General features: G+C 42.3%; 1 protein-coding gene across 1 annotated transcript in view; it reads right to left on the reverse strand.

Moving 5' to 3' along the window:
- CCDC59 (coiled-coil domain containing 59) overlaps positions 1-14,970 on the reverse strand; it is a 125,704-nt gene that overhangs the window by 89,851 nt on the left and 20,883 nt on the right. Inside the window, exon 2 of the mRNA XM_086919626.1 lies at positions 10,624-10,864. Coding sequence (XP_086775752.1) covers positions 10,624-10,864 — 241 coding nt within the window. The remainder of the gene's footprint in view (positions 1-10,623; positions 10,865-14,970) is intronic.

Here is a 14,970-nt window from a genome sequence, read left to right on the forward strand (position 1 = left end):
AATCATCCATTTGAATGAATATCTCAACATAAAAAAATAAAAACAAATACAAACAGAATGAAATATGAAATGGGATCAGAGAACACTAGAGGTTAGGTACATTCAATTATCAACACCGATTTGTGCCTTCCACTTCCAGAACGGATTCTTTGTCAATGTCCACTGCATTTCAGGGCAGGAAGTGGTGCTTGTGGAAAGACTATACTTTAAGTCAGTTGGGAGACAATTGTGGTAAGGATACAGTTCTAACAAGCCTTCGTTGCATCTTCCAAAGAAAGACAGACCCTCACAATAAAGCTGAAGAGCATGCAAAAAGGTAAATCTCAAGCAAAGAGCATAAGTCCCTTGAGGAGGAAGCTGTCCTTGCACCAAATGAGTTTTTGTTGATAATTGTTGTTTAGATAACATCTTGCAATATGAATAGGTTATCAAAATGGAAATAGGGTTGCCCAGAACCTGGCTTTCACAGACTCTTCTCCCTTCCCTGGAGAACTAGCTGGTGGTGAGAGAATCTGGTATAAAGCTCTCCTTTTGTTGCTATTTAGATTCTAATTAATAGTTGCGGTCCAGATGATTTTGAGAAACCTCCCAAACCTGTAGAAGCTGATTAAACACGTTTCTCTGAAATGCAGATCACGGTCATTGGTTCAACCCCTCAAAACTACACCAATGTTCATCTTGAATGACGGCCTCTGCTATGGACTTCATTTTAGGGGGTTCAAAATGAGCCACTACTTAAACACAGATATGAACCTCAGGTCTAGTGCTGGATATATTTGGTTTTACTATTGCAATAAAATGTTTACATTTGTCTAGGCTGGAGGTTGAAATCTTCCATAGTGATTGTTTGGGTGTGTGGGGGTCATAGAGATTGATCTTCTGGTCTTGTCGTTTGTTTTCAGAAAGTTTCCGATCTGGAGGATTGGGCCTCTTGTACATTCTTTGATATTTTTAAAATATAAATGTTAAAATACTCTTCCAGCTTTGGATGAAAGATGCCACGTAGGAGGCCTCGAACATAAGGATCAGAATGGTGAATAACTAACAGGGTGTTTCCTCACAAAGCACTGCTGTTGAAACTGAAAAGGGCTGGGAGTCTGGAAGAGTACTAACAAGGACCAACATCATTCACAGCAAAGTTCTTACTGAGACTGCAAGTTGGCAAACATATGCTTATGCAAAAAGGTGGAGATGCCCTAACACTACAATTGAATTAATCCTAACCATTAGCAAATGTGAAGGGGGCAATCCAGTCAACCAGCAGGAGCAAATGTATTACATTGCGAAAGGCAGAGCAATAGAAAGAGAGAAACATAAGGCGTCCAGCAATAGGGACCAGGCAGTGACCATATGAGAACAAAGTTAGTAATGTTGTAGAAGTAGGTGGGCATTACAACTTAGCTTCCAGAATCAAACTGGTTATCAATTTCATCTACTGATTATCAAATGGGTGGGGATGGGCAGTTCATAGTAGATGTTCATGTCATCTCCCTTCAGAACTACCAGAGATAAAACAGGAGTTCACTTGCTGATTTAGCAGTATTTCTCCCATTCCATACATCCAGTTGATGTTGTCTCCTTACTGGTAATATCACAAAATGTATACGTTCGATGCCATTGATCAGTTTAATGAACATCTCGCCACGGCTGTTTGAGACTTTGCTCTGCTTTCTAATCCGCCTTAGAGCAAGAGCTTCTGGAGCAGCTGCTGCAAAGGAGCGATATCAGCAGCAAAGCTCAGTTCAAGTTAGAACTCAGGAGCAGAAGCAAGCCAACTGACAAACATGAAACACTGATTCATATGTTTCTGGGCTCGCAGAAGAGAGAGGATCAACGTAAGTTGATTCACATCAACCCGCCCCCTTAGCCCCCAGATACCAAATGTTTTCAGGCAAGAGACTGGCATTCTGAATCATAGAGCATCATCTGTCAAAGTATAAATTAGTCCCTTAGTTAGTAAAGTTTTGCCCAGGCAATAACTGTGTAGGCAGAATTCCATTCTTCCCATTTTGTTACTCTTTAAATCCAAGATTATGATCCACAGCCCAGAGTTTACTCATAGCAGTATTGCATAACCATATCTTATACATGCATTTAACCCCACACAAGATCTGGTGATAGTTGATCAACCTCTGAACAAGTGCTTATAAAAGCAGAGGAATTGGAGTTTATGAGACATCTGCATTGATGGCCTACCTTAATACAGATGTTAAACAAAATGAGGCATCTTTTGTTTCACTCGAAAGAAAAAAAAAGTGAGCACGTGACTCAAATTGATGCCACAGGAAAACGGGCCCTTGCCATTTTTAAACTTGTCATTTGTTTCTTTCCCCTACTGTTATTTATCGACTCCAGGCATGTCCAATGCAAGTGCCAAAGGGAGGGATGACAAAATGCATTGCCATGGTTCAAAGGATACCATTTAGACTTTCACTGGTTATATTTGATTTAATGGTAAGTCCTTAGTAATTTGCACTATGTGTGCCAAGGGCCTGTAAATCAAATGCTACTAGTGGGCCTGCAACACTGATTGTGCCACCCACACCAGTAGTCGTTCAAATATGTCCTAGACCTGCCACTGCAGTGTCTGTGCGGGCAGTATAACTGCCATGCTGACCTGGCAAATGCACCCACTTGCCAGTCCCTAACCTTCCCTTTTCTTACATGTATGGCACCCCTTAGGTACGACCAAGGTACCTCCTTGGACAGGGTGTAGTGCAAGTGGAAGGTAGGGCATGTGTAGCTTTACGGTACATCCTGCTACACAGTTTATCATCTTTAATAAATAATTCCACATCAAGAAACATCAATCTTTCATAACTCAGTTGTAAATTTCATATGTACTTGGTTACTATTCAGATGTTCAAAAAACTCATGTAATTCTTCTACGGTACCCCTCCAAATCATCAAGCAGTCATCTATGAATCGACCCCAATAATATAGGTGGTCGATCCATTTGCTACCCTTCGGGCCCCAGATCCACTCCGCCTCAAACCAACCCATAAATAGGTTGGCAAAAGACGAAGCGAATCTGGAACCCATTGCAGTCCCATATCTCTGTTTGTACCACTTATCTTTAAAGAGAAAGTAGTTATTCTCAAGGACAATTCTTGTCATCTCCAATAACATCATAGTATGGTCATATTGTTCAGCTGATCGTTTCTTCAAAAAACTCTCAATAGCTACTATTCCCAAATCATGGTCGATATTGCTATACAGAGACAACATCTAATGACACTAGAATCATACCATTCTCCCAAATAATATCATTCATTAAATTTAAAACATGCCTGGTGTCCTCAATATAAGATGGTAAGTTATGAACAAATGGTTGCAAATAAATATCTATAAACTGTGACAGTTTCTCCGTTGGCCCTTCAATACCAGAAAGGCCCCCCCTCCTAGCAACGCATGGTTACAGAGTGATGCCTGTGACATTAGCGGCATGTCTGCAAAGTACAGTAGTGCTACAACTCGTCCTTCCACTCAAGATCGGCCACCTTCCAGGCCTCACTGAGGCTGAGCGACCCTGACTAACCGGCAGTGCCAAATGAATCATCTCCCTGGTGCTGCAGAGCTCTGCCTGCCTCCAGAGAGACCACCGTAGCGCCACCAGAGAAGACACCAGAAGGGTTCTGTGCTACTGGGTGGAGGCCTGCAAGGTCCGCTGTGAGTATTCAGACCCGCGGGGCAGCCCAACCGCTCTGTGTGTACCTGGTGTAGGTGCACTGCCCAGATTGAACCGGGAGGAGGTTACTGTCTGGGGGTTAGCAAGTGGCCCACGTGCTAGTTGGCAGCTGCCATAGAACCCAGAGATGTTTCCCGCCGGAGGAGGTAGTCAGTCCTCCCACACCCTCGGGACTGCACATACCTTGTGAGGGGAAAACTTGCCCTGTTGTGGCCATTAGTGGGGCTAGCCTGTGACGGGGACACCACTAAGGAACCGGCCACATTCCGGTAAACGAGAAGAATTACCATATTCACTGTTGTAGGTGGCCCGGTAGCGTATGTGTGGGGTACAGGAATTGCCATATAACGCCTGAAAGGAGCTCCAGTAAATTGGCGCCCTATAACTGAGTTGGTGATTAATGTGTTTCTTTCCCTACCTAACTGCTCCCTTTGATGCCCTGATGTTATGATTTAAGGCTGTGTTACCTTGCAATGATAGGATAACTAATATCATTTCAGGATCTGCATATTATGTACAGTGATGGTGTTTTTATGACGTGAGCAATATAGAAGTATTTACTTAATTGCACTAACTGTTATGTTATGACAATTGCTGAGCTGGCAAAGTAATTTATGTGATAGTGGTCTATGTGTTACATCAAATATATGAGATATTTTTTATATAATACTGTGTGGAGTCTCTTTTGTGGTGTTTTTATTGTCTCACTGGTATGTATTGTGCAAACACTTTACACGTTGCTTCTGGAATAAGCCCGACAGCTCATGCCAAGCTACCAAGGGGCTTAGGAGGGAACCTCATTTCTAACACCCCTGCTAACCAATGGTAAGGTGCCTGTGTTCCTCCTTCCAACGTGATTAAATATGCCAATTAGGGAAATGCCAATTTCACTTGCCTATAAATCCCAAGTATATGGTGCCTAAAGTGTACCCAAGGCCTATAAGTTGAATATCACCAGTGGGCTGCAGCATACATTGTGTTACCCACAGAAGTGATAGGGAAAGCACAACTGCAAATTTGACCTGTCAAAGTTAACCATTTTTGGACAGGGCTAACCCCTCCATTTATATATTAATAAGTCACCCAAAAGTAGGTCTTATTGCCCATTAAGGTAGTGTGCATTGTATTTAAAAGTAGGACATGTGAAAGTTTAATATTAAACATGTCCTTACAGTTACAATGCTCAAAATGCTATTTCACTGTAGTGGGGTTAGCTGTTCCATAGAAAGCATTAGGATACAATATTATATTTAATATTGAGATCTCATTTTACGAAACAGCTACAGAGTTTATTCTTGTACTTTGTAAAATATTTCTTGCAAATCCAATTCATGGTATAGTTGGATTTGCAGTCCATTTTTTAGAGCAGGCACTTTTGAAACATTGCTTATTACCTGCCTAATGCTTCTAGAAGCCCTTCTGCATGAGCTTCTAGGTGTACACAGGAGCTGAATAGCCACCTTATTGAGGTGTGAACTTGCTTGCAGAGTTGAGACAAAGGCCATGGGTGAAATTATGTGTTTTGTTTCTTTGGCAGATGGCTATCTGGGCTGTGACCAGGAACATATTTAACTTCAAAAGGGGCCTTCCCTGCAACAGGCAGATGTAGCCAAAACCTGGTCCAGCCTCTTCCTTTGTCCCCATAGCCAGTAAGGCACCAGGTTCAGAGGAAGAGGATCTGCCCCAAGATTGGATTATGAGTGACAACAGAGGAGGGGCTGGTCAAGTCCCTGGCCACATCTCTAGGGTGGGCACAAGACCACTACACAAGGGAAGAAAGGCTCTGGCATGTTGGTTTCGGGCAGAGAGAAGCACTTTGGAATTGTATGCACTGAAACATGTAGGACATGCTGCAAAAGTAGATAGGGTCACCACTGGGAACTTTTACCCCATTGGTTTGACAGTGGTCAGGAATTTGCCCAATCCACTGGCTGGTACTGGGCATAACTGTGGCACACACAGTACCTTCCTCAGATGAATTTGGGGCCTGTGGAAGAACAGAACAGAAGGGAGCTGAGCGAGCTGTCTGACTTGAGATAAGGCCTACAGAATGATCCTACAGTCCTTCTTGTACCCAATACAAAGAAGTGGACTCCAAATATAAAAAAGCTGACCTACTGTTTGAGCTACAGGGACAAAAGCTTCAAGAGGCATTTTTCTGCATTCCTAGCTAACCAGCTCCAACTGGACCTCAGCTGGAGTGAGTCTTGACCTCGAAGTGCTATCCTTGAGGTCTTGGACCTATGGCTCGTGTCAAAGGATGTTCCTCCTAAGATATCCTGAAACCTGTGAGACTGGACCAACCTGCAAGCCGATTCAACAAAGGTGTGTTGCCGCTGGAGCAAAGATTCAGGGGGCTCTCGCTACATTCTTCTCTTCAGCAGTACATCTGATGCAGTGGGACCTTGTGGAGAAGGTACCTGGGCATGTTGAGCCCTCTTTAGCTACAACCTGCCTTGGGTGAAATTCTGTGTTTTGTTTCTTTGGCAGGAAGGCCATCTGGGCTGTGACCAGGAACATATTTAACTTCAAAAGGGGCCTTCCCTGCCACAGGCAGATGTAGCCAACACCTGGTCCAGCCTCTTCCGTTGTCACCATATCCAGTAAGGCACCAGGTTCGGAGGGAGAGGATCTGCCCCAAGATTGGATTATGTGGGACAACAGAGGAGGGGCTGGTCATGTCCCTGGCCACATCTCTAGGGTAGGTACAAGACCACTACACAGTGCAAGAAAGCCTCTGGCATGCTGGTTTTGGGCAGAGAGAGGAAGAATCGGAGCTCCAAAAAAGTGACTACATCCGAAGAAATCTTCACTGGGCGAAGGTGTGAAAAGTATCTGGCTGGAGAGGGGCCTTCTCTGGGTGCAAAATTCAAATTTCTCCCGCTCTGAGCTTTCCTGACAGAAGTCAATGGCTTCACAGAGACCTCGTCCAGGAGCTATCCGATAATGTGCAGCTCTTCTTCGGCTACAACCTGCTGCCTTGCCCCGCAGAGAGTTTGACGTCCAGACAAGAGACTAGGTCGAAATGTAAAACTTCACTAGGACGAACCTGTTCCATGTTTCTGACCTGTGCTCCATCGGGGTCGCCCTAAATCTTAAACTTTTTTTTTTGCAATATTTATTAATGTATTTATGAGATTATCACAGGACAAACAAGCATGTGCTTACAGATGACTGTAGGAGAGTAGGGTCTGCTTCCTATGGTTACCTCCACTTTTTGCTGTGTTTCACTGGTTTTTAAACTTTAATATGGCTGTGGCCCTGCTAATCAGGCCCACAGCCTAGCTGTTCTCTCTCTAAATTGATACCATGTGCTTTAGGTACATACCAGATTGGTTACTGGGTCACCCGTATGAGTCCCTGTATATGGTACCTTAGGTACCCAGGGCATAGGTACCCCAGAGGCCTACCAGGGGATTAAACAAGTATTGTGCCACCCCTGGTTAGCCTTCCAAACTGACACCACAGGTCTCCACTTGCAGCCTGGGTAAGGTGGTGTAAGCACCCCTTACTTAGATATAGTATACCTAGATCTACCTTTATATATAGACACATAGTAACATATAAGTCACTCATATGGTAGGCCTGGACAATCCTGAAGGCGGAGTGCTTGGTTTTGTGTAAGAGGGTGACCTAGCATGAGCTGAGCCCCTCTGCAGCTTTAGGAACCATCTCCTTATAGCTGTTCTATGATACAACCATACCATATACTCTTAAGTGCATTAAAATCCTTGCGGTTAATGCTAACTTTGGTTTGGCTTTATCAAAACATGTCATGTAAGGTGTCAAACACTTTGGAATACTATCCCCCCCCCCAACAGATCTGGTGGGGGGGGGTAGCATTCCACCCTTCTAGAGGGAGAAGACATGTACATACTGGTAAACCAGGTTAAAGTTAAACAGAGCCCCAGCATCACAAAATGGATGTTGCTGCCACAGACACGAGTCTGCCCTCCTGCTAATTGACAAAAGTCCGGCATGTAAGGTCTGGACAATAGGTTTCTTGTCCAGGGAGGTGCTAGCACCTCTCCAGACAGGCTTTAGTGTATTGGGGCAGGGTGGGTTGCATTCAGTGAATGCTTTTCAAACACGGCCTGGGGCACACAAGGTGCTCCATGCATTTCCCAGTTCAAACCGGTTGCTGGGGCACTCAGCCCCAGCTCTGGCGCGAAACTGGACAGAGGGGAAGGGGTGTAACCACCCCCTCTCCAGGTCCACCCATAGGTGGGACCATAGAGTTAGTCCAACCCCTAAACTTTCTATAAGAATAGGATCCCAGTCCCTAGGACTTTAGATTACCCTGGACGAAACTCTGCAACATATATCTTGGACATTTGACATTTCATATCGACTGGAAGATGGAAGAAATCTCCCTTGTGGTCAAGGAGTGACCACCCTGTTCAAACAGGAACCAACTGCATCTTTGCCGGTCTGCATTTTCGAGGCTCCCGCCGGATCCCGAATAATCTGTGACACAGGACACGGACTTCCAGACATCTCTGAAGCTTAGTCGAGCTCCCAGCAAAGCTGAGACCCATAGCTGACACGAGAGACGTGGGACCAGAACTCCTGGACATCCTGCATTTTTGCAACTGCACCTACTTCCCGAGGTATCCTGAAGTTGTTCATTGGGGTATTTGAAGCCCCTGCCCCGAAAACCTTTTGCACCGAAGTACAGAGGCCAGCACTCTACGATTGACCTGTGAGTTCCCTTTCTATACCTCAGCTCGAGGCGCCTTCGAGGTTCCTAGTCCGTTAGCTAGTGAGCCCCCACGAAGGCCAATCCTTGATTTCTTGAGCTTTCCTGGTTGCTCCAGGCATGCTCTCACTCCTCTCCAAAGGAGGAGTCCCTCAGACCTTGCTGGTCTGAACCAAAGCCAATCTTGTCATCTTGCGTGGGTTGCTGTTGCCAAGGCTTATTGGGTCCAATCCGGATTCTGACACTAAAGCACTCGACATCCTTCTTGGGACAGCTCGAATCCAGCTCCTGGTCATCGTCGGCACCTCCTGGTCCTCGTGGCTTTAGAGTCAAGCTTCACCTCTTTCACCTGAAAACACTCGACATTGGTTGGCATCGTCCCATCGCCATCCTGGTCACTGGCTAGTGACCCAGACACTGTCCCCTCTGCTTTCAGGTTCTTCACAGCTCCGATCCACTTTTGGATCTACCCGGACACTTTTCCTCTGGTCGCCTGCAGCATTTCTTCGCAGCTCTCCATAGGAATCGACGACGAAAACCGACACCAAAAGACACATATGCACCCGGCTTCCCTGGGTGAGGTAACACAAGTACTCCGGTGCTCCGATGGGTCTTGACTCTCGAAGTGTCCTAGTCTAAAAGGGTTCCATCGTAGTTCACCTCTAAGTGGGCTTAATCTTTAAAATTGTAACTTGTTCGTTCTCCATAGAAAGTCAATGGTGATCAGCGGCTGTGTTTAGACACTGCACGCGTCCCCGTGGGCCTCCCGTTTCCCTACCTTGGGTGGTTCCTGGTAGCCCTAGCGGTTCTTCAGGCCCTAGGCCTGCTTTCTAACCCTCACTTGGTTCTTATACCACTATTTTAGTATATGGTTTGCGAGGCCCCTGGGGCATAACGTATACTGTGCAACTTATCGTATGCTAATTAAGTTCCTTGTTTTGTACTTTTACCTCGGACCTCATAAAGAGTCCAGAGGGGTTGCGTTTAGAATAAATACATATATATTTGATATATACCTTGTGTGGGGTGCTTTCATTTGATCATTCAAGAGATTATAATTGGTAAAACAACTAGCTTAACTCGCCTCTAAGTCTTAGCCTGAAGGCTGCTCTCCACAGCTACCACTAGGGTAGCTTTCTATAGAGGTTGACTTTAAACCTACCATCAATAAGGGTCGTTAGGACTGGTGCAAGGTGCCCACTAGAATAGTGGACATCATATGCCAGGCCAACTTCTCACAATGGCAATATGAACAATGTACCAGAAAGAAAACAGAAAAATCAGACAACTTCTTCAGAACTGGTAGTTGAGTTACAGTAATGAAGATAGTAGAATGTATGCAGATTGAAACAGTAAAGTCTAGGAGCATTAAGTCTGCTGGGATGACTAGAAATGATGATGAGAGGTTAACGCAAAGGGTAAACAAGGAAAAGGGAGTAGGGGCGGGGTGAAGGAGGGATATGGATGATCATGTCTAGGGATAGGGTACAGTCATATTAAACCTTAAAGATTCAGAACTCCAGTTCCACTTATTGAATGTTGTATCATTTTATTTATTGAAATAGACTCTATTTTTATTAATTCGTTTGGCATATTTCTGGTGCTGTGTTTTGACTTTATTACTGTCTGTGTACTGCATAAATACTTTACATTGTGCCTATATTTTAAGGCAGTCAGTGCCACAGCTACTGGGAGGTGAGTTCATATTAATTTAGTAGGTTTTGTGGTTTACCCTGACAAGGACTGTGGTTATTTGAGGCGAGTACTTACTCCCAATTTCATACACCCTCCACTCAGTTTGATTTGTATTCTACAAGACCTAAACAATCAATGAGGGAGAATATACTTTCTGAGCTAAATAAGAGGTTGCCATTGCACCCACCTTTATTGTAGTTGCTAATCTGACATAGCTAGGTTCAAAGGAGATTTTTTTTCCCTGATCACCTTCAGTGTTTTAAGTGAAAATCATGCTACCCTCATTTGTTTGGGTACTCATTTTTCTTCATTTTCCAGAAACTCACATTTGCATTGTATGCCCTCTACTAGTATAAGGGTAGGATTTACATAGCCTATGACTTCTATGAAGAGCCTTAGAAGAACTGCAGGAAAATTACACTGAACAACTGATGCCCAAACAATGACTGTTCATTTTCCAACATATACTATTACTTCAGTAATTAGTGAGTAATGCAGATAAAGAATAGTACATGTCAACAATAATTAAATCAAATCATACTCAGCTACTGTGTTGCTTTTTGGTCCTGGGAATGTTTGACTGTCTTTTTCTTGGCCTTCTTTACTTTTCATTTTCTGTTTCTTTAACATTTCTTCTTCAGCTAAATAGAGATGTTTTAGGTGTTCAGGATAGTTTTCTGTGTACAGCATTTCTTGTGCTGGATTGATGTTTTTTTCCTTTTGTTTCAGCCTCTTGTACTGCTGTTGAATTTTTTGTTTTCTCCGGAATGCAAACCCTTGACCTACAATTAAATACATCACATATAGAGTTTAATTTCACCACCTATTTTGCAAAAATGGGGAACAAGGGAAGAGTGTGGAGGAGGACGTTTACAGGCCAGCAAAAATATTCACATTTTAGGATCAAACATCTGCAGGAGTAGAGCAGGTGGGAGAACAACGGAAGCTGGATTTAATATGGATAGTGTAATGGACGCAATGTGGGACCATATGTCAGCAGCAACAGAATTGGGGTCTTGAGCCAAATTTTAACTAAGACAGGTGAGGATGTGGAGGGTAGGGGGGGTGAATGGTAAAGAGTGAGGAAGAAGGTTTGTAGCATGGGTGGGAGCAGGAGGCGGCAGCAGGAAGGACCAGGGATGCATGTTAAAGTCAATGTCAGCAGATTGTGTTCCTAGCTGGATCAGTGGCAGGTTGGATGGTAATTACCAATTAAAAGACACTTACCCCAGCGCCGTACCTAAACATCACATTCGTAGCCTATCAAAAGTTACAACTAATGACCCTGCGCCTAGGCAAACTCCCGTCCATCGCAGATCAGCCGACATGGGTCCACAAAGGGCCGAAAGAATGCAGATTATGCGAGAGCAGCAAAGAAGACTTCATTCATTTAGTTTGCATTTGTCCTAAACTATCACAAGCACGAGCCACTTTTTTAAAACATGCAATGAACACGAGAGGTATAAGGACGTGCAGATCTGCAATTATAACAAGCTTGGATCCAACAGACATTTTACTGAACTGTCAACGAATAAAGTTCATTTCTGTACACCCGAATGTACTAAAAAATTAATCTTGAGTACTGCACCTTAAAATCAAATAAGAATGATTGGTCCTGAGCCAGAATTTTGTATACTAAAATAACCCCTTCGATGCTCATGACGAGCTCAGCTCGTCATGCAGTACACTGGTCGTGTGCTTATGACGAACTGAGCTCTTCATGAACAATGGATTCCAAGGATTTTCAGCACAGAGGGGGAATTGCTGCAGCAGTGATAGTGATAATGGAGAGCAGGGCCAGGTCGTAAAGAGAAACATTCTCTCTCTCACAGTCGATTATGTGTTAATTAATGCTTGGGTCTAATTAGCCGTCAATCATGAACTTTTGAAAACCTTAGTATATTATTAAGAGATTAATTAATTTATTTAAGACATCTTATATAGAGCTGATAATTGTAATAAAAAAAAAAGATTTTTATGACCTTTCTTAGGATTTATATAAAATAATTTTTGCAGTTCTTTTCTAATGTATTAAAAAGTGTATTGTTGTGGTTTGAATTAACTTAAACAATAAAAATTCTTCTTCATCTCAGTGGCAGGTTGTGCGAGAGAATTAATTCTAGAAAGCATCTGATTTTGCTACCTTTATTCAAATCTAAATCTGTAAGTAGGTTGGCAGCATTGGTTCCATTGGTGGAATGCCTACTCTACAGACTAACATGTTTAAGGGTATTCATCATCTCTCATCTGATCTCTTCCCACACTGGAAAAGGCTTAAAAAGTAATCCTGACAACAGCAAGAGTTATTTTTCAGGAGGAGAAAAAAATGGAGTGCAAGGAAAGTAACTTTGCAGTTTCTAAACACACTTTTTGCATAACCAAATATATGTATGTATGTTTGCTCATAAAAACATTGAATTCACAAACATTTCCAAGGAGTACGTTTTCCAGACCTTTTTGAGTACCCTCTTGTGAATTCTTGCAAGTCATAAATCTGCATCAATGCGAGGACATGTACCCGAGGGTGCACTTTTGTGACTTTTCTTAAGAATATGGCACTAAATTTATATGGATACCCATAACGGTTTTACACTGATTCTCCAATAGTAATCTTTTTTTTAAAACAACAATAATAGCATGCATACAATGCTTTTACTGAAAGATGTTTCAGAGAAATCGCATTAAAATTTGGACAATAGTTTAACAAAACATGTTTTTCAAATTGCAATGTTTTTGTGCACATTTTACTTTGGAAGCAAAAGGGCACAAATCTTGTCTTCATGTTTATGCATATATTTGCACATAAATGAGGAGCATACTGGGTGCATTATACTTAGGCTCATATTGTTACATTTTGCACATGTGTACATCTTTTTATACTGTAACCTCGATCAGTGATGCCAGCGGAGCTCAACGAATTTCATAATAGCGCTCACACTAACGATACAGGTTTTCAAACTAGTGATTCATATATACAAGTTTGAACGACTTATAAATATGGATACAAACCTTACCAAAATGGTACACAATCCTTTTCACAGATCCATACTGTGGTATTGTAAACTGGCAGTTAAAGGATTAATATGCATGGGATTGAGGCTACTTGTCCAGTGGACAAACTAAATATGAAAACGTTTGGTCACTAACCCCAAACATGCGTGTGCCTTCTATAACTGAAAAATGTTAATACAGCTTCCTTCAAACACCATGGCATGAGGGTTGTGAGGGCCTTGTGTACCCCTCTCCCCTCCACAGTCCTGAGAAGGGCTGGAGTGTTGGGGGTATGTCGGATTTAGGCTCATTTAACTGCAATGACATATGACAACCCTCCATTCAGCTGTGACTCACTGCATGTTGAGTCTCGGCAACAACACTTATGTGATTCTGGGCAAATCACATAATCTTCCCGTGCCTAACAAAAGAAGAAAAAAATAATGTGTCCTTAAGTAACGCAACTGGGGCTCATGTAAAGTGCTCTGATACATGATACCTTCAGGTCAAGTTAGCTCTATATAAAACTCTGAGAATAAAAAAATTAAACTTATACCAGTGAACTACAATCTGAATGCTCATCTTGAAATTGTAAGTCAAGTTCCTTTATTATTGCAAGTGCCAGGAAAACTCAAAACAATGAAAGTAAAGTTGCACAAAAATTAGGATGTTCGTCCTGTTCCACAAAGACACAGATGAGTTCCATTTTACTTGCAAAATATTGTTGAAAATGAACTTAATTAGTTGCTTAAAGATGACATTATAGAACGCTCCACTGGCCCAACATCATGAGTCCCTCTCAATGTAATAGTGCCTAAAAGAAACTGTGAAGGAGCTGTACGCATATGCGTTGACATGCGTCAGACCAACAATGCAATTGAGCGAGAGAGACATACCAGTCCGCACATTGCGTATATGATAACTCAATTGAATGGTGCAAAATTCTTCTCGCAACTCGGCATGCATAAAGAATATGACCAGTTGGAACTCGGCAAAAAATTCAGGTACATTATAACCTTTTCTACGAATATTGGTTTGTTTCGCGACATCTGACTGAGTTTTGGTATATCCTCTGTTGCAGAACTTTTCCAAGATGTCATTAGACATATCATACAGCCTGAAGTAAATGCATTTAACTTTAATGATAAAATATTGTTTTTCGTATTCATATCGGTTTTTGGAGCTAACAAATGTGAATTCCACAAGAAATTCTTTGGCCATGTCTTTTCTGAAGGGGTATGAAACCTGATGCTTGCAAAAGTACAAGCGCTATCTACTATAAATCCCCGACAAAATATTTCTAAATTATGATCTATTTTTGGAATGGCCGGTTACTGTTCTAAATACATTTGAGGCTTTGCAACGGTCAGTGCACCGTTACGAGAACTAAGAAAAAGAACGGGTCTTTTCATTGGTTACGCAAATGTAAAAAGAGCTTTAAAAAAAAAACCAAAAAAAACAAAGAACAAAAAAAAAAAAAACAAGCAAGCGATTGAGAGTGCTATGGAAATGGCCTAGTGTGATCCCAAGCTACATACAGCGGTCGTATTTGACGCTAGCCCTGTCAGGTTAGCCGCATCCTTGTGCAGCACAACGGACAGCCAAATGCCCGGAGACGTATTGTAGATGATTATGACGAGTTTTTAAGCCCGTCAAATCGGGCACTGTTCACGTGGCGCTCCGCGCTTTAAATATTCTCAACAACTTTTTCACTTTATACTTGTATTTATTTTCAATATCTTTGAATTTTTTAACTTGGTTACTCTTTCATTTTTTCTTTCATGAATTATTTACATTCATCATAACAAAAAACATTTGATTCAATTCATCATTTTACTATCGTTCATGATAACATTTTCAGTGATTCCATTTGATTCTTTATATATATTGCAAACGA

This window comes from Lissotriton vulgaris, chromosome 1_1 (assembly GCF_964263255.1).
Source record: "Lissotriton vulgaris chromosome 1_1, aLisVul1.2, whole genome shotgun sequence".
In the NCBI taxonomy this organism is placed as follows: domain Eukaryota; kingdom Metazoa; phylum Chordata; class Amphibia; order Caudata; family Salamandridae; genus Lissotriton; species Lissotriton vulgaris.